Raw genomic sequence first — 25,040 nt, 5'->3', positions numbered from 1 at the left:
TTCATGAAATAATAGGCCCAATATATCTTCAGATCAGTGACCCCCACCCTCTGATCGGTTGCCCAGGGACCTCAGTCTGAGTTTTTTAGTCTGACCGATAAATGAATGACCCAATTTACCTCGATCCGATCCCTGCTGTGACCCTTTGTTGTTTACAAAGAGGAAGAGCTTCACGTGAAAATGGCTTCACGTTTACAAACAGTACCGGTAGTCTTAACAACCTTAAAAAATCATATAAGAAGAGATATCAAACAAATTACATAGGAAAAAGAAGTTCATGAATGAAAATATTTGATTTGATTTAATGTAGCCTTATCATTCTGTTTGCTTTTCTGAATATGTGATTTGTGAATTATGAATTCTGAATTCATCACATTTCCTACTTCGATTCAAGACATCATTTTCGGATCTTATACTTAGACTACGTTATCTGGCCCCAAATCATATCAACGCAATAACACAACAATTACATGCGCATATACCGGTACCCCGCCCTCAAGTATGTTTGGTGTACAAAATAAATCTGCACTATTTTGTTGAGATCGTCATGCTGATGATAACGCCCGGTAAAAACGTCATCTATTTCTAATTTTAATCTAACGTCGGATTTTTCCTGCTCGATTTGGATGGTCTTTACTGTTACTCTGCCTGTACTGATACCGATGTCAAATTAGATGCTGATTTGAATCCGTCGAAGACGAAGTGACTCGAGTCTGCATGACTCTGACTGAGCCTCGCTCGGGTGAGCTCCGCCTCGCCTTCAGCTGTCGCTGTGCTCGCGTCGACGTTGGGCATGCGCATGTATGTAATACTACTAGACTAAGACACTGTTCATCTTGCTGTGCTGTGCATGCAGTGAAATTTTGACTGTTCACTTTAAGTTTTACACGTAGCCCTTAAAGTTTCAATTGAAGAGGACCTCTTCCCCTAACGGCCTTTGTACCGGTAATATTTGTACTTTGTAGACAGCTTAGCTTAGCTTAGCAACAGAACTGCTTCAATTGTTCATCATCATAATTCATACTCATTTTTAGCCCAGCCCAGGCATTGATTCTATTCTCTATACCGGTACCAACTATTGAAATCAAGGATTTATGCAAAATGGAGAAAGCAGAAAATGCAGATATTCAGAACTTGCAGAATGCAGCAGGAGATAGCGTTGCCAGTCCTAACACAAGGCGCCGTCTCCTCAAGATGAAAGCCCCAAAGCTTCATATCAAAATACCATTCCTGAAGCGAGGATTTCATGTTGATGATGGCCGCGGCTGCCACAGTGCCGATGTAGTCAGCAACTCCCTTCCAAATGAGTCGTTCATGCCTAGTAAAATATATGATGTCGAATTGTATCATGATTGTGAAGAATGTGGTGAGGAAGAGAACCTACCAGAAGGTGATCATGATTCTTCCATCGTCGCCAAGGCAGTGGAACCAGAAGATGAAGCTGACTCAGACAAGCATCAAAGCGACCTTGATGAGAATGAAAAGGACAATGAGAAAGAGATGACAGAAAATGGACAGGATAACTCCCAAGAAAATACAGCTACAGAAGAGATTGAGAAAGTATCAACAGAAGGAGTTGCGGCACCAAGTACCAAAAAGGGTTGTCTAAAACCTTGCTTAAAGGTTAATTACCATGGTCGACGGAGGGCTAGCACTTACCCAGGACCTCACGACTGCCTGGAGGCTAGCTTCAAGAGGTGCGTCACGTTTTCACCGGACACGGTAGAACCTGCCACCAGGAACTGCAAGTACCGGGAATGGATCGAGAAGAAGTGCATTCACCCGAGGAGCCCCCAGATCAACGTCAAGCATGAGAAGAGAAAATGCCAACTGGTAAGTATTAGATTAAATCAAGTTCTATGACAAAAGACCTGGGGCCCGTTTCTCAACACCGTCATAATTCTTAACTTCTTGACTAAATTGGAGATAGTGAGCTACTTGTCTGCTAACCATTTCACAAAGCCCTCTTTGCCAAGATAGGGGCCAACAACCTGCCTAAATATTTATGTTGACTCCGAACCTGTCATAAGTTTTTTCTTTAATGACGTACATGCAGTGGCATCACATGGGTAGAAAATAACATGCAAAAGTGCCTCGAAATTTGAAAATTATAATCTTACGTAATCAATCATAGTTGAAATTATATACAAGTGAGATAGATCATTCAGTAATAATTGTATTGCATAGAAATCATGAGAACTGTTGGTAACACGCCTCTAAACCATTCATTTTGAAAAAGTAAATTAATTGAATCGATAAAGAAATGATGAACTGGACTCGTTTTCGCTGTTTTCAGACCCTTTGTAAATTTTTATAAATTTTATCTCTAATTTATGCATAGAATATTTCGAATTTATGTTTCAGTATCAAAGATTAAAACAATTTATAGAACCAAGAAGTTCCAACAGGCAACAAATTTATTCAAGCAGCTGTTCATTTGTAATGAAACACAAAAGAAAGAACGGCAGTTAAGACCTTTTTGATGTCCGCCTTCAAAGCCGCCAGTTTCAGTGAAGAAATCAGAGGAAGTGAAATTTTATGAATATCCATTTGGATCAATTTTCCATCTAATTAATAAACAAACAGAAATTTGTGCGCATGACAAGACATCAATAACCAAGCACTATTACGCTAGATTTTTGCCCAGATTATATCACTTACCTTAATTAGTGGAAAAAGTAAGAAATTAACCTTTACTAAACTTTTCTGATCGTTTGCGGCAAATGAAAATTTCAAATGTGGTTGATGCCTCAGAATTATGAACTACACATACAACCAGACCAGATGCGGCAAAAAAGTAATGATCACAATAGCATTTTTTTTTATACCGCATTTACTGGAAAAATACAGTTGTTCCTGCAGTCAAGTTTCCAGGTCTATCTTGTTGTCTTCCTAGCTTGGAATAAGTTTGAAACTGAGTCTGCGCTATTCAGTTCAGTTCAGTTCATTTGTGCAATGTGCTGTGCCAATGTGTTGAAATGAAATAGGCACTATTCCCATGCATGAACATAATGCCATGCAGACCAGAACTTGTCTAACTTTGTCTTGAAGCCATTGATTGTTGATGCTGTGACTACCTCAGCAGGCAAAGAGTTCCAGTCATTGACCACTCTAACACTGAAGATGTTTTGTCTCACTGCCAGTCTACTCCTTTTCAAAAAGAGCTTGTAAGGGTGGCCACGCATTGATTAAGTGGTAGCTGATGTGAAGAATAGGTCTCTATTCACATCATTAATGCCATGGATTATCTTATAGATATGTATCATGTCACCTCTTTGTAGTCTGTACTTGATGGAGGGTAATTTCATTTCACACAGTCTTCTACCATAGTCCATTTCTTTCAGGGCTGGTACTAGCTTGGTCGCTCATCGCTGGACTTTCTCAGTAGCCTTCAAGTCAGAAGCATATCTTGGGTACCATATTCCATTCGCATATTCAAGAATTGGTCTCAAAAGTGACTTGTACAACATTTTTTTTGTCTCTATGCAAGAAAGTGCGTCGAATCATAGCAAGCACACGATTAGCTTTCAAGACTGCTTTGGCTACATGGGAATGGAATTTCAGTTGAGAGTCCATAATGACTCCCAAGTCTCTTTCCTATGAAACTTCCTCCAGCACATCTCCATCTAGATGATACTGATGATGGGTATTCTGATGACCTAGATGGAGGGATCTGCACTTTGTTGTATTAAACTGGAGCTGCCACTTCTTGGACCACTCAGTTAAGTTGTCTAAGTCAGCTTGTAGCCTGTGACAGTCATCCTCCATTCTGATCTCTCTGAAGAGTTTGGTGTCGTCAGCGTATATCTTTACGATACTGCTTACTACCTCAGAGATCGTTGATGAATACCACAAAAACTGTCGGTCCGAGGACACTACCCTGAGGCACTCCACTTCTAACTGGTAACCACTGTGAAGTTTTTCCATTCATGACGACTCTCTGCCTCCGGTGGGTTAAGAAACTGTAAAGCCATTTTCCCAGACAACCTGTTATACCATAGGATCTTAGTTTCTTCATCAGTTGCTCATGGGGGACAGAATCGAAGGCCTTACAGAAATCAAGGTAGATGGTATCAACTTCACATCCTTCATCAAGAGAGGCAGTCCACAATTCCATGACTTCAAGCAGTTGCGTGACACAAGACCTTCCTGGTAGAAATCCGTGTTGTGCATCATACAATAAGTCATTCTGAATAAGGTGATTGATAATGGCATCACGCACAAGAGATACCATGATCTTTCCGATAACTGAAGTCAGGCTTATTGGTCTGTAGTTTTTAACAACATCTTCTTTCCTTTCTTATGTATTGGTGTGATATTTGCATCTTTCCATGACTGCGGAAGATACCCTTCTTTCAAGGACTTTCTGAAGATAAGTGCAAGAGGTGTGCAAATCATTCCAGCAGTTTCTTTTAGAACTCTCGGATGAAATCCATTAGGTCCAGCTGATTTTGAACACTTCAGCAATTTCAGTTTGTTCTTTACATTACTTGTGGTAATGTCCAGATCAGTTAGGAGATTAGCCTTATGTCTATCTTTCAAAGTTGGAATCTGCTGCACATTTTCGTCTGTAAATACACTGTTGAAGAAGAGGTTAAAGAGTTCCAGAGATGCTTTGTCCTCGTCATTCTCAGCAGTGATTCCATGTTTATTTTTCATGACCCCAAAATTAGCTCTGCATCTTCTTGAGCTATTTGCATATCTCCAGAAGGCTTTGGGGTTTGACTTGATATTGTTGGCAATGTCCTTTTCAAATTTACTGCGAAGATTCCTCGTCATTTTACAAAGTTTGATGGCCTCTTTTCTTGATCGCTGATAGTCGACATCATCTCCACTATGATGTCATACTGGAAGAGGAATATTGTCTGGTCATGTTGACATACAATAATTTGCCTTTAATGAAATATCTATATGAAATATTTTAACTTTTATAGGTGTCCAAGAACTTTTTTTGCCGAGTGTATATTTGATGCATAACGCTGTACACCGGGGTACCGTAGTACCCCAGGGTACGGCATTGTGCATTGTCTCGTGTTGTAATAGTGTACAGTTACATTGTTGTCATGGTGATCACGGTCGTACGATCGGTGCGAAAATCATGACAATGAATGGGGACAATGATCACAACGCCTATTTCCTTTCTTTGATACAATCTAATGCCAATAATAGTAAACAAATTATGTTATACTTAAGAACTTAAGTATACTTTTCGACAGCTAACTTACTCAAAAGATGAGCTTATAGTCCCAAAACTCTCCCTGAATTTCATTCAAATATTCAACTAAATAATTGAATTGAATTCAAAGACATAAGATCAATAATGACAACTGCAGGTATCATTATTGAACAGTGAAGATTGGAACAGAACATGAAAATTAGAATAAAGTTATAATTTGCATGCATTAATTGTTACATAAGATCACTAAAAAGAAAAAAAAATCTGTACAAAACATTAAAATATACTTGTACACATTTTTTGGTAACCCACTGTACCAAATACTGCATCATTTGCCCATCTTGGGGGTGTTTCATAAAATGTTAAGTGTGACTTAAAGTCGTGCTCAATGCTGACGTGCAATCTTATTGATTAATATGGAGTAGCACATCCTCTAGCATGAATTATGTCACATGACATTTAAGTGTGACTCTTAAATATCTCTTTGTGAAACACCTACCCTGACCATAATTTTGATCCTGAAATTACACCCTGAAGTGCCTGAAAAACTGTTTTTGTGGTTATACTCCTATCAATATTAATTGAAAGAGAAGTCTCCTAAGAACAGTTGTTAAAAGGTCAAGTCCACCTCAGAAAAATGTTGATTTGAATCAATAGAGAAAAATCAGACAAGCACGATGCTGAAAATTTCATCAAAATTGGATGTAAAATAAGAAAGTTATGACATTTCAAAGTTTCGCTTATTTTCAACAAAATAGTTATATGAACGAGCCAGTTATATCCAAATGAGAGAGTCGATGATGTCACTCACTCACTATTTTTGTTTTTTATTGTTTGAATTATACAATATTTCAATTTTTACGAATTTGACAAAGGACCTTTTTGCCTGAAGCACAAAATGTTAAAATAATGGAATTCCACGTGTTCAGGGAGGAATAAAACTCCATTTCACATGACAACGATGAAAAATAAAAGTATTTCATATAATAAAATACAAAAGAAATAGTGAGTGAGTGATGTCATCAACTCTCTCATTTGGATGTAAGTGGCTCGTTCATATAACTATTTTGTTGAAAATAAGCAACTTTAAAATGCCATAACTTTATTATTTTACATCTGATTTTGATGAAATTTTCAGTGTTATGCTTGTTGAATTTTTCTCTTTTTATTCAAATCAAGTTTTTGTTGGGGTGGACTTGTCCTTTAAATATATTTCATCAAGAAACTGCTTGGCTTTCAGTGTGAATAGGCAGTACATACATGTCACCCCCCCACACACACCTTGATAAAGAAAAATAAAGGAAACGGCTTTGTAAATGAATGTGGAGTTTTTTTTTTATAGGCCTATAATTGAAGGCAGGCTCAAGGTACCGGTAAATGATTTTTTAATGCCTAAAATGCCATGGATGCTGGTAGATTTTCAAAGCACATCATTGTGTATGTATGTAAATAAGGCCCATCCATGTACCTATCCTACTTGTAGAATTTGGTAGCAGCATGATACTATTAATAGCTTTGTGGAATAGCAAATGGGAAATTTACATATAAACGTATATGCAGGGGGGAGGGGGGGGGGGTAAACTGCCCAATTTGGCTATTACATGTTAATTGGTTTTGTGTAGCTGTAGGACCTGCATAGCTTTAGATCCCTTTACATGAACTTCATGATCAACTCTTGTCACATTAAAAGATATATTATATCAACATGTACATGAATATTGTCCCTGAAAGCTTAGGAAGTAACTAAAGGGAATCTAACATGTGAGATTTTAGGGTCAATTGATATGACTATGACCATGACATTGTTTGTTTACCAACCAAACTCAATGATTGACCTCAGATCAGGATACAGGCTAGATGTGCTGTCACATATTTCACGAGCTGATTTTTTTTCTTCTTCAATTATAAGGTTTATAAATTTCTGGACATGGTTGCTGGGAACCCTGTCACATTTGCTGTGCGAATTTCAGGTCACATGACCAACGTCAAAGGTCAATGAACTTTGGCCAAATTAGAGGTATTTGTTGAATTTATATCATAACTTTGTAAGTTTATTGGTCTAGTTTATAAAACTTGGACATTTAAGAGTAATCAAGTATCACTGAACATCTTATGCACATTTCAGGTCACATGACCAAGGACAAAAGTCATTGAACTTTGGCCATGTTTGGGGAGGGGGTATTTGTTGAATTACCATCATAACTTTGAAAGTTTATGGATCTGATTCATGAAACTTGGACATAAGAGTAATCAAGTATCTTTGAACATCTCGTCCGAGTTTCAGGCCACAAGACCAAGGTCAATGAACTGTGGCCATGTGGGAGGTATTTGTTGAATTACCATCATATCTCTGTAGTGTATTGGTCTAGTTCATAAAACATGGACATAAGAGTAACCATGTATCACTGAACATCTCGTAATGGGTTTCAGGTCACATGACCAAGGTCAAGGGTCATTTAACGACAAAGAACTTTGGCCAAGTTGGGGGTATTTGTTGAATTACCATCATAACTCTGTAAGTATATTGGTCTAGTTCATAAAACCTAGACATAAGAGTCATCAAGTATCACTGAAGATCTCATGGAGTTTCAGGTCACATGACCAAAGTCAAAGGTAATTTAAGGTCATTGAACTTTGGCAATTTTAGAGGTAATTATTAGATTGCTGTCATAACTTTCAAAGTTTGTGGATATAGGGGTAATGAAGTATAAATGTCAATGAACATAGTATTGTATCATTATATGAATGGTGTTTTTTGTGAATAAGTATTTTATAGTAGTTTTCAAAGTCAGCACTGCTGCTATATTCAATGGCGTGATGCAGGTGAGGCCGCCAGAGGCATTCCACTTGTTATTTAAACCACCTAGGTATGGAGCTGGTACGAAAGTGTTAAAACAGCTGATTTTGATTCACCATAGAGTAAATGTGATTGAGGTATAATCAGCAGCACAGTTTTGACTTTTTTACATACCGTTACTCCAGAATTGTCATTTTAAAAGAAGCAGGGGAAGGCGGGGTAAGTTGAGCATAGGGGCAAGTTGAGCCACCAGCCCCAGGCCAATAATGAATGAGTCAGACATTGTGGTGGTGTCATGTATTGATGACCCATAGCATAACCCCTAACCCCACCATATTGTTTTCAACTTTGAAACAAAAAGTAGTTTTTTAGAGGGAAAAATATGAATTTCAGCCAAAAAAGTAAAAAAGAGTGTGAAATAGATAAGTGCTTTATAAACACACACGTCTTTAAATATAATAAAGACATGATAACAACATTATTAGTCCAGGTATGGATCTTCATTCTTGTCATAGTCTTTTATATGATGGATGCATAATAAATGTGTGGATACAAAATTATCGCACTAAGTTCGGACTGGGGTAAGTTGAGCCAAACAGCATGGGGCAAGTTGAGCCATGGTAATTCCTATGGTAATGTATCTTAAAAAACAAACAAACCATAAAAATCGATTGAAGTGCTGGCTGAAAGGAGCAAATTTACATGAATGCTCTTTTCCTTTTAAAGGATGTTAGTATTCATAGAGAATTAGCAAGTGAAAAGACTTTAAACAAAAAATTGACATGCTGGTTCTCCCCTCATACATTTTGTACATAGTTTTTGTGGCTCAACTTACCCCAGAAGGTGGCTCAAACTTACCCCATATATGGGGCAAGTTGAGCCATTTGACATCGTTTTTTTCAAAGGTCACGATGACTTTCAGTGTGGGGATAGAAAGTTATATATAGGTGGAAAATATTTCAGAAGAATTAAATTTCAAGGCAAGGTACTTATTTCGACAAGATTATTAATCATATCATTTCTAACATGCAAAAAGCAAAAACTGTCACAACTTACCCCGCCTTCCCCTACATGTAAATCTGCAACATAAGTACATTTATGATTGTACATGCAAGCTTTAACATTACAGTGAATGGAGAATGTCCAGGGGGGTGTTTAGAGTAGCTTTTAAATGATGACAAGATACATGTATGCAACGCCCAATCTTATCAATCAATACGCAGTAGTGCACGTCCACTTCGCATGATCTGTCAATGTGATAATGACTTTTATTCTACATTGCAACTAGACATTTTTATGCGACTATAATTCATACTAAAATCCCCAGGGCTCTTTTCTACTTTGGCTCTCTTGATCATTTCAAGTTGCCTCTCCCCATGTAAGTTTTTTCCCTGATAGCAGGTGATGAAGTAGTTACATATTTTCTGGTAATTGCAAATTTACTTGTCACTCCATTATTGTTTGTTAATTTGCTTCTCTGATGTAACTCAAATGTGCATACTAGATGAATGGATTAACTTATCACTGTACTAGTTGAGGGGGTCAAAACAAATTAAGGGAATCTTGTCTATGGTACTATTTAGGGGTACATTTTCAGAACATGGAAAATACTTGTTTAGGGTGCTTTTCGAAACCCCATGGTATCCACTCGTCATTTGAATCACCCCCCCCCCCTGGTAAAAAAACAGCATCAACAAAATTGAAAACCCAGGAAGAAGACATGATTGACATTAAAGGCAGGATAGGGGAGGGGGCTCGGTAGTATGATTTGGATGTGTGCTGCGGAATTGATGCACATTTTCACCTGAAAATTTCCATTCAAAACTCTTGTCAAGCAAAACAGGAATTGGCATTCTTCCAGAGTGATATCTTTGTTGCTGTGGCATTCTTGTTGCTTCTATCAATTATATTGCAGAGCATCCTGTATGCATTGCTATAAAATAAAGGAGAAAATTGTTTTGATATTATTTTAGATACAAGTTCATTTTGAATTCAATATAGTGAAGCTACATGTATGATTAGAATGCACACAACTTGTTAAGATTCACTACAACATATTGTTGTACACACCGTGACAAGCATGACCAAAAAACACAAGTTTAAAGGGGTGTTTTGGCTGCAGGCCGTGTGTGCTCTCATTAGGGGTATAAAACACTGATGAAAGAAAAAGGAGTAGTTTTTAAAGACTGGTCAATGGTCGATCACAGGGTCAAACTTGTTTAGGGTATTTTTTTCCTCGGGTTAATGTTCTGGTGACAACTTGTTATTTAAAGGGGGCAAAATGTGTAAATAAAGCCTGCGAAAAGCTTGTTAAGGGGGTTATTTTGCACACAGAGAAAAACTTGTTTAGGGGGTGTTTGAAAATAATTTGGTCACGCGTGTGTACAGCAATTCATTTTACTGCCTCCCCCCTCCCCAACTTTTACCCAGCATTTAATAGCTCCATTATCATCACCTGTAGAAAGCCTGCATTTTATTATCCATATAATGGTAGAAGCCTTTGATATTGTTTTATGCAATAGGCCTACTCTCTACATTGTGAAACCTATTGCATTTTCTCACCACAACAAACAGAGCATTTGCAAGCTGGGCTTTTCCTGCCATTTTCTCATACGTGTACATAACTATATATGATGTGCAGATCTGTGACCTTCTTTTTCAATGAACAAATATTCTGTATACAGTCTTGCACACTGCAAACAATTGCTGAAGTATTTGATCATCATGGTTCTTTCTTGAGACTTGTACTGGGCGTGACTGCAACATTAAGTAAAACATATTCATTGATATATGTAGTTGTAGAGTGATAAATTGTGAGTAAAGGATGCAGCTAGGCATTATTTGTACTGGGCATTGTATTTCATGATTGAATTGAAAAAATAATGATGATTTTATGATTATATTGATTGTGGTAACATCATATGCCCAAAATATTGTTGATTATGAAAAGTTGATCTCCATTTATTGACCACAAATACTACTCTATATTGCTGCTTTAAACCAACTCCAAAGTTCATAAAGTTGATACCCAAATGCAAGGGCCGCGGAAGCGGGGGGGGGGGGGTATGGCTTCAGCCCCCATTTTTTTCAAAAACCATGTACAAAACATAAAAATGACCATATGATTTCGATTGGGTTATCCATTTTGTTTATTGCATGCAAGGATCTTGATTTTAGAAAATGTACGTATGATGTACCCGGATGATAAATTTTTTGTTGAATTTTTACTCACAGCTCACAAAGGATGTGAGGTTTACTGTTGAACTCGACATTCTTTCCTGTTTTTAAGTATCTACTTTCAGCTGTTTTCTCCATTTCTATCCCTCAAGTCCCTGGACATTTCACTGATTATTGTATGTACATGTAGTATCCAATGTGTGTGTTGCCTAATGTAGGTGAATGCTGTAGCTTATTGTTTGTCTGATGGTTCTACATGAAACACAATGATTTAATAATAATTTGGTTATTTGTAACATGTTGCACTATGTATCTGTGCTTTATATAGATTTATTATTTCCTTGGTCATTGGAGTCAATGAGGTATTCCTGCACACAATGTATGCACATCATCCACTCCCTGGGGAGTATTCCAACCAGTGGCCGTTGATGTACACACTGGGCAGGCTCCAATAATTTTTCACATCCTACTGACTTGTATTCATTTAGCACCTGGGTGATGAATGGCAAAGTGTTGATTGATACCTTGCCAATGGATGATAGGCCACTGATATTCAAATACACACACATAAGGTGATGTCTTGTGGCGAGACTTCAAACACATAGCTTATTCTTTTTTGTGCTATAACGGCAAAGACAACTATGCAGCTTCTTTTCAGTTTATAGGCTAAAATGTATAGGATGTCATGAGCTGAGAAACAGCCCAACCCCCACAGAATTTAGCTTGATTTGAAGACGGAATGCGTTCCCTTTTTTACTGCATCCCCTTTTTTACTGCATCGTTTGATTTTTATTGGACTATCCATCTGTGGATCTTAAAATGGACTAATATATGTGTTGATATCTGTTCCTAATATAACCACCGGGAGAACTTGCATTATTGTGAATTTATATTGGTGAGTCAGTTTGTACCTTCACCGTAGTTTGTAATACAGAGAGTCTACTTGCCTTTCTAGTCCCACATTGACGTTTTTGTGTGACTCAATTTGTACTAGTCTGTGTGAGAGTTGTTTAACGTTTTATTTGTGTCATTACGAAACTCATTAATTATGTCTACCGATGCTGTGAAAAGACACAATACCCGATTTAGAGTTAAATCGGACTCAGCCCAGCCAGTTTCCCCAGTAACGACGGGGTTTCCCAATAAGAAACGCTCGTTCACACCACCCGGAAAGTCGTCAAACACTGACCGAGCTCTTAGCCCAGATCATCTTGAGATGATAGTTCAAAAGGCTGTGGCTTCAGCCATGGTGACTGAGCGGCAAAAGATCAGAGATGATCTTCTGAAAATGGAGTCTCGTTTGCGTGTTGCTCTGGATGAAAAGATTGCTGCTCTCCACGATCTTGAAGTGGCGATTGACGTCAAACTTCACGAGCTCCATGACGTCAAATCCAAGGTTGAAGCCAGTGCAGATAAGCTGAACGAACTCTCAAACAGGCTGGATCACATCGAGCAATACTCACGTCGAAACAACATACGCATTCTCGGAGTAAAGGTGAAACCTGAGGAGGACACCGATGCTGTTGTGGTTGATGTCGCGAAGAGGATCGGCGTCCAGATGAAAGCCGTCGACATGGACCGTTCCCACCGACTCCCGAGTCGTCAGACTTCTAGGGACGAATCGCACCGTAGCTCGAAGTCTCCTGCCATCATCGTCAAGTTTACATCTTTTAAATCAAAGCAACAGATGATGAAACATCGGAGAAGGCTGAAAGGGTCCGGCGTGGTGGTAGTCAAAGATTTGACGAAGAAGAATGCCGATCTTCTAACTCAGACCTCTCGCCACCCAAAAGTCACATCTTCTTTGACATCTGATGGTCGTGTCTTCGCCATCGTCAAAAACTTGACAGACAACTAGTCAGAAGACAAAGTGATCTGAACAAACTGTAATCTGATTGCTTCTTGCCAAATGAGACTGAGTTTTTTGTTTGATTACTTGTTTGTTTTAAGGCAAACTTAAAAAGAACTTGGAAAATTATTAACAAAGCTCTGGGTAATAAAAGAAAAGAAAACATTATTGAAAATGTCAATGTTAATGTGATTGTCTGGGGGGGTTATTGTCCTAGAACTGGTGATTAGACCTATTGGTGATTGGACCCATGGCAACGATACCAAATGATTGTTAGCCGAAATGGGTTTGGACAAAGTGATAGCGAACCAACTGAAGTTAGACCAAATGGAACATGGATGAAAATGAGAGTACACCAAGTGGTTATTAGACCAATTGGCTATAAGACCAAAATGTAAAAGACGTAATGATATTGGACAAAGTGGATATTTGACCAATTGAAAAAAATGCAATTAGACTAAATGATAATATAAAAACGGCTATTAGACCAACTGGCTATTAGACGACATGGTAATTAGACGAAATGGTTATTGGACTATGTTGATAGTTGACTTACTAATGGTAGACGAAATGATATCAGACCATGCGATAATGGGGAAAAAGGTAGTAGACGAAATGGCAATAAACCGATGAATATCCATTAAAAGAGTAATCCTGATTTCCAAATAATTTCATTCTCTTTCTTGAGTCTCAAAATACTAAGTAAAAGCATATTTTATATCTTATCTGTAGCTCGATTCCTGAAGAAAATACCGCTGTGACATTATGCGTTGCGACATGTGACATTATGCGTTGACAATTTGCTGCGACATTATGCGTTGCGACATGTGACATTATGCGTTAGAAAACTGTGACATTATGCGTTTGTGCGACATTATCGGTTGTAACAGGGCCTTTAAACACAAAAGATATTTAAAGGACAAATTTGACTATATTACAGTGATGTACAAAAAATTTCAATCAATTATAAGTATCAGTCTTATCCCATCATGTATCACTCCTCTAAAGTGATATTTCAGCAACAATCTCTTTAAATCTCTTCTCTCTTTCTATTTTCTTATTGTGCTTAGAGACATTTATTCTGATAAGCACTATTTAAATATAGTAATTATCATCTTTATAGATTGTTTATTAAACTTTAACGGTACATTTATTTTAATATGCATATTTTGGTTTGCAACGATTGCCTGTTCAATACCAGAGCATATCCCTAAAACAACCAAAATCCGACAAATATCCTACAGGCTCCTGTACAAAACTTGCCATTATATGAGACCGTACATATTCAACAGTCTAGTGTGCATGCGCGAATGCGTGAAATACACTTAGTACAAAGCGTACAACAATGAAAGCAATGCGACAAGCAGCATAGAGCACAATGACACTCAATGATGTCATAATGAACTACATGTAATAATAATAATAGCGGGGCCTGCTTGGAGAACAGTTTTTGGAACTGAAGTGACTACCCTGGGTAAATACATGTACGTTGTTATTATCATTATAATGTAAGTTGCTTGTCAATTACCAAATTACGCAGTGATGATGGTATAATGTGGCAATTGATATGACTTGTTCAATCAAATTGCTCCCCTTTTTTTTGGGGGGGGGAGGTGGGATAGATGATTATTTACCCAAACTCTTGAAATATTTCTGGTATTCCATTCTGAGTCATCCAATACATTTATTATATTATTCAAAAGCATCGATGCTTTCATCTCTCTTTGTTTTTTTTTTATATTTTCATACAGAACCAAATGAGGAAGGTGAATATTTCAGATTACATGTCCAAGAACTATGGGTCATCTTTCTTTAGTCCTATTGGAAGCTTTGGAGGTGACATGCTCCTATAACTAATTAGCCTCAGTATGAAATGAATCAACCAATAAACTGCCTTGATGATGCATTTTATCATATCGATCAACCAATCAGATAGCATGGTGGTGAATATTCATGATTTGGGCAACCAGTGATGATGAATATTTGTGATGTGGGCAAACCAGTCAATTAATGGAGGACATGTAACAAATGAGCTTCAATGAGATATGAATCAACTAAAAATGAACTGCCTTCTTGATTCATAAATCAGATAGCATAGAGATGAATATTCATGACTTAGGTCACCAACTAATGTGTAATGTAATGAATATCCATCTGCTGATCAATCAGCTAGCTGGCTTTGTAGATATGATGGCATATTCATCTAATGAATAGTCAGCTATTATGAAGTGTAAAGATGTGTAAATTATTTTGATGATGATTATTCAACAATTTTGTTGATGAATATTCATCTGCTTCAAACAATAATTGATTAACAGTCATTAGTAGGTAGTGTTTAGCAATCAATTGACAGAAAACTGAAATATTCATGCAGCGATCATCAAAGATATAATCTAATTGGCTCATGGAGAGACGTTTGTCACCAGCCCCCCCAAAAAAAATCTGCTGCCATATATTAAAGGAAAGTATCCTTGTTGTATTTTCTTATTAGAGTTTTATTAAATATTAACCTAACCTAATATTTTTTTGGTTGTTTTGTTACTTACATTTAATGTTTTCAATTTTTCATCTATCAGCATTTTGAAATTGGCCTTGTCTTCTAAACATAAAAGTATGTAAGAGCATTGTAGTTTATCTGTTAAAATCTTTTATTTGTATCTTGTGTGTATAGTAACTCTCATCCATACATTGGGTTGTAATTCTTGTGCCCCATAACCCTCTATCATGACCTTGGACCTAATCTATTTACTGTTTTGCTGCTAAAGTAAACTAATAAATCTTCAGAAGATGTTCTATGTTTCAAGTACTAATTAAATTATCCATTTTATATCAAAGTCAAAGTGTTACTTTGAACAAAGAGATATTTATTATTAACGTAGAAAATGAAAGGTATTTTAATTAAAGATTTATGTACATGTAGATATTATTAACCAAGGCTTTATATTAGCAGTGGTTCTATGGCCCAGGGTAACTCCAAAATTAAAGTCCATCCCAGAAATTGTTGATTTGAATCAAGAGAGAAATATCAAACAAGCAAATGCTGAAAATTTCATTAAAAAAGCCGGATGTTAAATAAGAAAATGACATTTTAAAGTTTCGCTTATTTTACTCAAAACAGTTACATGCACAACTCAGTGATATGCAAATGAACAAGTTTAAGATGTCCATCACTCACTTTTCTCTTTGAATTTATTGTTCGAATTATACAATTTTTCAATTTTTTACAGAATTGACAATAATGTAAAACTTGACTGAACCACATAATGTTAAACAATGTTAATTCCACATGTTCAGGGAGGAATAAAACTCGATTTCACTTGACAAGGGGGAGAAAATCAGAATATTTCATATTTCATTTAATAGAATACAAAAGAAATAGTCGATGATGTCATCAGTCTCCTCATTTGCATACCGACCAGGATGTGCATATAACTTTTGTGTGAAATTAAGCAAAATTTCATAACTTTCTTATTTACATCCGATTTTGATGAAATTTTCAGTGTTATGCTTGTATTTTTCTCTTTTTATTCATATCAATGACAACTCCATACCTATGACAAGTTTATAGAATATCTCTTTCATGTACAAGTATTTGTTTAATTTCAAGTAAATTTATGGGTGTATATTTATATAATATTGACTGGCCTTGAGGGGAACATCAATATGTCGCCCGCAACAGAATCTTATTGGCTCGAGTCTTTAGAGAGGGCAATATGGTTCTTTTAAAGGCAACATTTGATGTTTCCCGAAAGAAGAGCCAGTCAATATTATTATCATTACCTAAGCCTGTACAATGTGTAGTTCAAGCTATATACTATTTGGAACAATTTATATGCCTGTTTGCTCATCACTACTTCTGATTTCAGTTTATTTATGACCATAGCGAAGTAACCCTTAATAAGCAATTGTGATGTAATTGTTATCTTGCAGTCGCGCAGGATTCCTGTTGGCAATGCCCATGGAGGGCAACATAGCAAATGTTTACCTCGCTGGTCTCGAATTGAAAGTATCGAGCAAAATATGACTTTTATTTATCTCATAAAATGCCTTGTATAGGTAATAATTCAATGTAATATATTCTCAATATCTTTGCTTAAGCAGAAAACAAAATTATTGACTTTTAATGGGCATGTTTTCTATAAAGTTACATAAATGATGATGTTTGTTACGTTTCAATTCATTGATGGTGCTTAATTTATCTGATTGCTTCAAAGAAAGAATTGAAATATAAACACTTGAAGTAATGAATCTTGTATAGGTATGAAGCATGTATATATTGTGTCAAGAAGGTTTAAAAATAAGTCATATATTTGATAGAGTATGCTTTTCAACAATCTAAATACGTTTCAAGAGGATTGAAAATGTACTATATATTTTACAAAATATTCTGGAGTGGGGATGGTGCTTTCTGGGTGAACCTGCCTTTGCTGGATTTGGATCTGATTGGTTATGGCTAATGATTCTTGAGGAATAAAGCATTTATTTAATGTAGGCCTTGCATTTTTGTCATGTGTATGGTAAGGGGTAACAAGTCTGCTCAGTGCAGCTCCTTGTCTGTACATACCTGTACATGTACCATTCATCAAACTATGCCACATCCACAACTTTAAACCTGCAATACATAGATATTCATTAACAAACTCAACTCAAATTTCAGGATTTTCATGTGACAGTCTCAAAATCCAGCCTTTTTCATCAAAATCACTGAATGTCGTGCAGACATGGGGCACCATTTTTGTTCAATCTGAAAATGACCAGCCTAGGGTTTTTTTAAAAAAAATCATATTTTTCACTCAAATTATTTTTTGACATTTTTGGCATACTTATTCTTAAGAAAATAAAGAACATTATTAAAGGTCAAGTCCACCTCAGAAAAATGTTGATTTGAATCAATAGAGAAAAATCAGACAAGCACAATGCTGAAGATTTTATCAAAATTGGATGTAAATTAAGAAAGTTATGACATTTCAAAGTTTCGCTTATTTTAACAAAAAAGTTATATGAACGAGCCAGTTACATCCAAATGAGAGAGTTGATGATGTCACTCACTCACTATTTCTTTTGTTTTTTATTGCTTGAAAAATACAATATTTCAATTTTTACGAATTTGACAATTAGGACCTCCTTGCCTGAAGCACAAAATGTTCAAATAATGGAATTCCACGTGTTCAGGGAGGAATGAAATTTCATTTCACATGACAATGACGAGAAAATCAAAATATTTCATATGAAATGAAGCGAAATTTTGAAATGTCATAACTTTCTTATTTTACATCCGATTTTGATGAAATTTTCAGTGTTATGCTTGTTGAATTTTTCTCTTTTTATTTAAATCAAGTTTTTGTTGGGGTGGACTTGTCCTTTAAATGAAAACTTTCGTGAAATGAAAGAAATTCACGTGTAGTATGCCTAGCATCTGTGTCTCGGAACTCTTGTTGGAATGCTCCCCAGGGAGTGGAAAAGGTTTATACACTGTATTGAGGCATGCCAGGATCCGATGACCGGGGTAATAATATCTCTGTAAAGCGTTTAGAGACGTCATTTGATGTGTTAAGCGCTATATAATGCGGAATATTATTATTATTATCATTATTATTACTAATCAAAATTATTAGGTGCGCAGACATGGGACCCCCTTCATACTAAGTGTTTTTGCACAGTATGCCCTCAATACATGTAGCATTCTCCTCTCATGTCTCATTGGGCTGAAAGATAATCACATATACCATGTATTAATAATGGGAGACCATTACAAGTTTCTTATTGATATACAAATATTTAATGGGCTTTCTAAATCTGAATATTATACCTAGAAGATATTTGATTTGGAATTACATGTAATTTTTTTTTCAGAAACAAATTATTGACAGGGTTGCACTCTACAGCGCATCCCCCCAAAAATGTCCCTCTGACAAACGGCTGAATTAATTCTAAAATTACGTGTTATTCTGAATAAAATGTGCAGTACTAAAAAGTTCATTTCATATTCGAACTTCTGTTAAAATTTCATTGGTTTCGCTTCAGCGGTTTTGAATACACAATCTATTATGTAACAGTAGTGCTTTTCAGCCCATTCCAAGTTTGCATGCAGCAATACTGTATGTTCTGCAGTGTCTAGCATATCAACTCCCTTTGATCCTCCAAAAATCTGACAAGTGAATTCCCCTAATCTGACCAGGGAAGTCTCCATGAACCCCATGATCAAACCTAGCTCATCAAATTGCAACCTTGACCATGCTTAGTAGGTCAAGAAATGTTACAACAATGCTTGACAGTCCATTGCAAGTTTGATAATGTTAAATGCAACACTGGTGGAGACAATAGGCCATGCCTGTTCAGGCCTTGTTCCATGTTTCACTCAACTACACTGTACTGAATTCTTGTTGCATTAATAATTTATTTAGTTACTGAGGTCAAGTTAATTTACCTATTTGATTAAAAAGTCAAATTCCACTGGTAATGTTCGAATTTGCAAAGTTACACTTGTGATTTATCTGTCACTGTTTAGCTTATTGTACTCATTCATTTTTTTCAGGTTGATACATCTAAACCCCATATCAATCATAAAAAATCTTCATGATGGATATTTCATTCCCTTCTGAACATGCTCATGTTTGTGATTTGATCAGCCTGGTCAGATCAGGGAATCGTCCCTGCTCAGATCCTGGATGTTAAATGGGGGTTAACATGCTAGAGGCAGTGCATAAATACTGCATTTCTGCAAACTTGGAATGGGCTGAAATTTACCACTGTTACATAGCAGAATGTGTATTCAAAACCACTGAAGTGAGACCGATGAAATTCTTATAGAAATTAGGTTATGAATTGATCTTTCTAGTTCTGTTCATTTAATTGAATATGATACTATATTTTGGAATTAATTCATCCGTATGTCAGAGGGACATTTTTGGGGGGACCGCTGTATGCTTATTCCAAAACAATGTATTACTGCCCAGTTTTAACATGTCATTCGGTAGTGGATGTTTAAAGCAGCATGTGGGTGATTCCATACGTGTCGTACGGGACATTTAGAGAGCATTTGACAGTTTTTGACAAGAAAAAACAAAAAATTTTCCAGTAAATATAGGTGATCATCAAGTACTACCAGAGTGTTAGAAAAACCAAGATTTTAACATGACTCGAATTCACATCCTGTATAATACAGATTTAAAATAGTAATGTGTCGTACGGACACAGAAAAAGTGTTTTTTTTAGGAAACCTCAAGTTTGTACTCAAAAGTCTGTGAGTTGGGCAATTAAATTTCATAGAAACTGAACTCAAATTGACACTAAATTACCCAAGAACAAACACATGAAATAAAGCAAAATAAACATTCATGAATAAATAAAGCAAATTATAATTTTCGAGAACATTGTGGCGTACGGGACATTCAAAATGTGTCGTACGGGACATCTCTAAATTGAAGCCAAACTTTCTTACTTTATGTCACTTTGACTTCTTCAATCACATTATTTGGCTGATGATAATGATAATCCTATCAAACTAAGACATTCATTGGGTTAGAAACCGCTATTAGTTGAATATTTCTGTCAATATATCATAAACAAAATAATGTGTCGTACGGGACAATTGTGTGTCGTACAGGACACTTCTGTGTCGTGCGGGACACTTGTGTGTCGTACGGGACACTTGTGTGTTGTACAGGCACTTGCGTGTTGTACTGGGCAGCCTGAATAAAAAAATGAACTTTTTATCAATCAGAAGGAGCATTGCCCCTAAATTTTTCCTTTTTATGAAAAATCTTTGAATAAGTAGTCATTCAGGACAATATAATTAAGTAACCTCAATATATACAATTGGGAGCAATATGTTATAATTTTTTTCATGATGGGAAATGTACAAGTGTTCACAGCATTTTTACGAGCTGAAAAACTTGAGGTTTTGTGTGAAGTTATATTTTAGGGAATTAATTGATGATTTTCAAACACTAAACAATGAATGAATGAAACTTTGTGTAAATTATGGGGCTAAAATGTTATAATTTTTCATATAAAATGTATATCTACATCTACATGATATATGTCACAACTGTTTGTAATTCCACAATTTCTTTTCTAAAGAAATGCGGTTCTACTTTTTCAAACCCATCTGCATTTAATGAAACCATATGGTTTCTTATTTTCCAGATTTTTGTTACAACTTGAAAAAAGTAAGGAGTTTCAATACTGTATATAAAAAAATAGTGATCATCAAGGGAAGTCCAAATAGATGATCATGATGATAGATATGTATTTTTTCTACATCTTATAATAATTCCACAGTAGCATGCAAGAGGAAGTCATCTTCCAGGCTAGGTTGAAATAATTATAAAGGTTTTCTTTTCATGCTCAATGAAAAGAAATTAACCTGCTCTGATCAGTGAAAATCACCAGTTTAGCTGAAGGGATTCACAAAAGAATAAGCCTACATGAAATCAATTAAAATGTTTAGAATCACATATTTCATGTTCTATGGAGATAAACAAAGTACTTTTTCACTTCACTTTATGTTAAATCAATTAAATGAATTTAAATATGCCTACTATTCATGGTTTCTGAATCCAAATCCTGCAATAAAATGCATTATTATATTGTGTGTCGTACGGGACATGTCCCGTACGACACAGCGTGTGTCGTACGGGACAACTTTTAATAGGACAATAATTGAAAAATGAAGGGCAGTAATAAGATCCTTATGGGATAAATCGATCACCCATGGGTCAAACAAAGAGAAACTGATTTTAAGAAATTGCATCATCATAATTAAAATTGGAGGAAAAACTTTTGCATTGTCATGTGTCGTACGGGACATTGCAAAAAATAGGTTCGGAAAAATCAGGGCTGCCCCCATTATGGATCATGAAAATGTTGTAGATATTATTTGGAACCATCAATGATATATTATTCTATTGACCTGCAATATTTTCAATCTTCTCTTGCTTTGCAAATAATTGTTTCAGGCGGTGTTTGTACTTGACTATTCAATGAGCAAAATTATTGAAAATTTAAAATTCCATTGTTCCCCCCAATTAAAACTATATCAGTCTTCACTTTTAGTTAAAACTCATAATTTTCATAAAATTTAGGTATCATAGTAAAATATTACACTACTTATGACTTATTGAAAGCATGTTGAAATTTATGATATTTTTGAAGTTCTAGTGTGGAATCGCCCATGTATAGAAGAGTGAATTATGATTTAAAGAATACATTTTATTTGCTGACTCTAGTCTATGCATCAAAATTTTGCTGACAATAAATGCTGCAAATGACTTGTTTTCATTGACATTCATTTTCAGGCAGCTATAATGATTCATTGTAATATGGAAAATGGAAAAAATTGAAGGTCATTAACAGCTCAAATAGATAATGCTACATTGAAATGCATTTTCAAAAAATCTGAATTTATATGCAAAATTGTGTTTATATTTGTTGTGTTTTTATTGATATGAGGGAAAATATACTTCCTTTATAAGGAAATATCAAAATTTCTAATGTTCATAAACAATGTGGTGTAATAGTACTGTATACAGTTTTTCTCACTACATGTATATTGTTTAAACGTATAAGTCTTGTTTATTTTATTTTGGCTCTATTTCATAAAAAATACCAGCATTGTAAATAAATTGCCATCCACTGGTAACTTGCATGGTAACAGGGCTCATCAGCCAATCAAAATCAAGGATTCCATGTTAGTTACTATAGTGCATGAAACAAGGCCCAGTGCTAGTCTGCATGCACAGACCCAGGGTCTGAAGTAGTGAGATGGGATTAACTTTAATTTGACATAGAGTTAACTTCACTCTAGACATTCATATCAAATTATGAAAACATATCTTATCAATGCAAAATATTTTATTATTATTTTGAAGGAGTTTTTTATTTTGTTACAAAATATTTCCACTTCATCTTTTATGTTTCAATGTTATTTGACATTCAAAGTTAGATGTCTAATGCATAAGCCCATTTGAGGGTCGCTTCAAATGTTCACTGATTAAATGCTGCTTGTAAAATACATGCAAAATAAAAAAGAAAAAGAAGAGATAGTGAAGAATCAGAAACAGGACTTCAAAATCTCTCCTTGAAGAATTATCAAGAAATTATCTTTGTTGAGATATGGCTAGTTCAAAAGTCACAATTGTGATTTAAGTATCATGTACCTATACATTGTTTGCTTTGAAATTTTCTTGAACTTTGTTCCATGATCTTCAAGTAATTGTACATTTAGTCTATGTCATCCCCTTTATAATTATCATCTTGCCTTTTCAAGGAGAAGTTCACCCAGAGCAAAAAAAAAAAAATCCATCGAAGAATGAGAAAGCTATGTATTTTGTAAGATTTATTTTTGATGTCACAGTCAAGCAGCTTCTGCATATGTGATATGTCCTGTGATTTGAAATCCATTGTATGCAAATTTCTTGGAATAATATGAAAGTATCTCATCATTCAAACACCAGACACATTATTTCAACCATATATTTCTATGAAAATGAATTATATTTTCGGTTATGGAATTAATCAGCTTGTATTATGTGACATCATGAAACTGAGACATTGTAAATTTCATATAACTGTGTTTTTCTATGATGTGTTCAGTCCTTCGCTTATATCTGTTTTTAAATCCTTGTATCATGATTAACTATTAAAGTTAGAAGAAATGCATGCATTCGTCTCACCTGCATCGCAGAGTGAGACTATAGGTGCCGCTTTTCCGATGGCGGCGTCAACATTGATCTTCACTGAAGATTACATTTTGAAATGGTAGCATATAACTTAGAAAGTATATGGACTATGGACCTAGTTCATGAAACTTGGCCATAAGGGTAATCAAATATTACTGAACATCCTGCCTGAGTTTCAGTCATATGACCAAGGTGAAAGGTCATTTAAGGTCAATGAACTTTGGCCAAATTGGGGGTATTTGTTGAAATACCATCATATCTTTGAAAGTTTATGGATCTTTCTGATTCATAAAACTTGGACATGAGAGTAATCAAGTATCACTGAACATTTTATGTGAGCTTCAGGTCACATGACCAAGGTCAGGGGTCATTTAAGGTCAATGAACTTTGGCCAAGTTGGGGGTATTTGTTGAATTACCATCATAACTCTGAAATTTTATAGGTCTAGTTCATAAAATCTGGGCATAAGAGTAATCAAGTATCACTGAATATTCTGTGCGAGTTTCAGGTGACATGAACAAGGTCAAAGGTCATTAAGGTCAATGAACTTTGGCCATGTTGGAGGTAATTATTAAATTGCTGTTATAATTTTCAAAGTTTATGAATATGGTTTATGAATTGTGGACATAGGGGTAATCAAGTACCACTGACAAGTCTTAGGTCACATGATCAAATGTCATTTATGGTCTATGAACATTGTATTGAATCATTTTGAATGGTGTGTTTTGTGAATAATGATTGTATAGTGGTTTTCAAAGTCAGCACTGCTGCTATATTGAATCGCGCTTTGCAGGTGAGACTGCCAGAGGCACTCCACTTGTTCAACAAAATGCCCGTTTGAGTTACAAGTGTGCCAGCATAATTTTGGATTGATTTGTTTTAACTGAATGTACTTGAGTCCCTGTATATGAATCTATTGAGAGGAAAGATGATGGCAATAACAATATCAGTCATGAAAATGCTGTTTTGTTGTTTACCATTAGTGAGTCTAATAGGGGCATTGCAATAAACTTGCAAGTATATGCTATTTAATTTTAAGGTGAAAAATCAATCATAAATCTGGCAAGTCAATTCAGATTTGCACTTGACTGATGGTTTTCTTCCGGTATCGAGCAGTAAAAATCTACTCTTGATGGAATTGATTTATAGATTGCAAATTAATTTGCATAAGAAATTTGCAATTGATTATTAATATTTTCTTGCAATGCCCCCTAAGTGTGGCAGTCCTTTGTAACCCTTTCGATTATTTTAGTAATAATTCCACAAAAATAAAGTCATTTTTGTCTCACCTGCATAGCAGAGTGAGACTATATGCGCCGCTTTTCTGGCGGCGGTGGCGTCAACATCAAATCTTAACCT

General features: G+C 35.7%; 1 protein-coding gene across 1 annotated transcript; it reads left to right on the top strand.

Moving 5' to 3' along the window:
• The first annotated feature begins 405 nt into the window (after window positions 1-405).
• On the top strand, window positions 406-16,058 carry LOC121418129. Its single transcript, XM_041611832.1, has 2 exons — window positions 406-1,833; window positions 14,751-16,058. Exons 1-2 carry the CDS (start codon window positions 1,102-1,104, stop codon window positions 14,850-14,852), a joined length of 834 nt encoding a protein of 277 aa, XP_041467766.1. The 5' UTR covers window positions 406-1,101; the 3' UTR covers window positions 14,853-16,058.
• The last annotated feature ends 8,982 nt before the right edge of the window (window positions 16,059-25,040 follow it).

Source organism: Lytechinus variegatus, chromosome 7, assembly GCF_018143015.1.
Source record: "Lytechinus variegatus isolate NC3 chromosome 7, Lvar_3.0, whole genome shotgun sequence".
Classification (NCBI taxonomy): Eukaryota; Metazoa; Echinodermata; class Echinoidea; order Temnopleuroida; family Toxopneustidae; genus Lytechinus; species Lytechinus variegatus.
Note: the sequence above shows the minus strand (reverse complement) of the source record. Positions and strands in the feature narration are given on the sequence as shown.

Excerpts from the sequence above, each read along its gene's own strand:
- LOC121418129 (XM_041611832.1), top strand. The coding sequence starts at position 1,102 with ATGGAGAAAGCAGAAAATGCAGATATTCAGAACTTGCAGAATGCAGCA. Across the intron at positions 1,834-14,750 it reads AGAAGAGAAAATGCCAACTG|AACCAAATGAGGAAGGTGAA; the intron begins GTAAGTATTAGA and ends ATTTTCATACAG.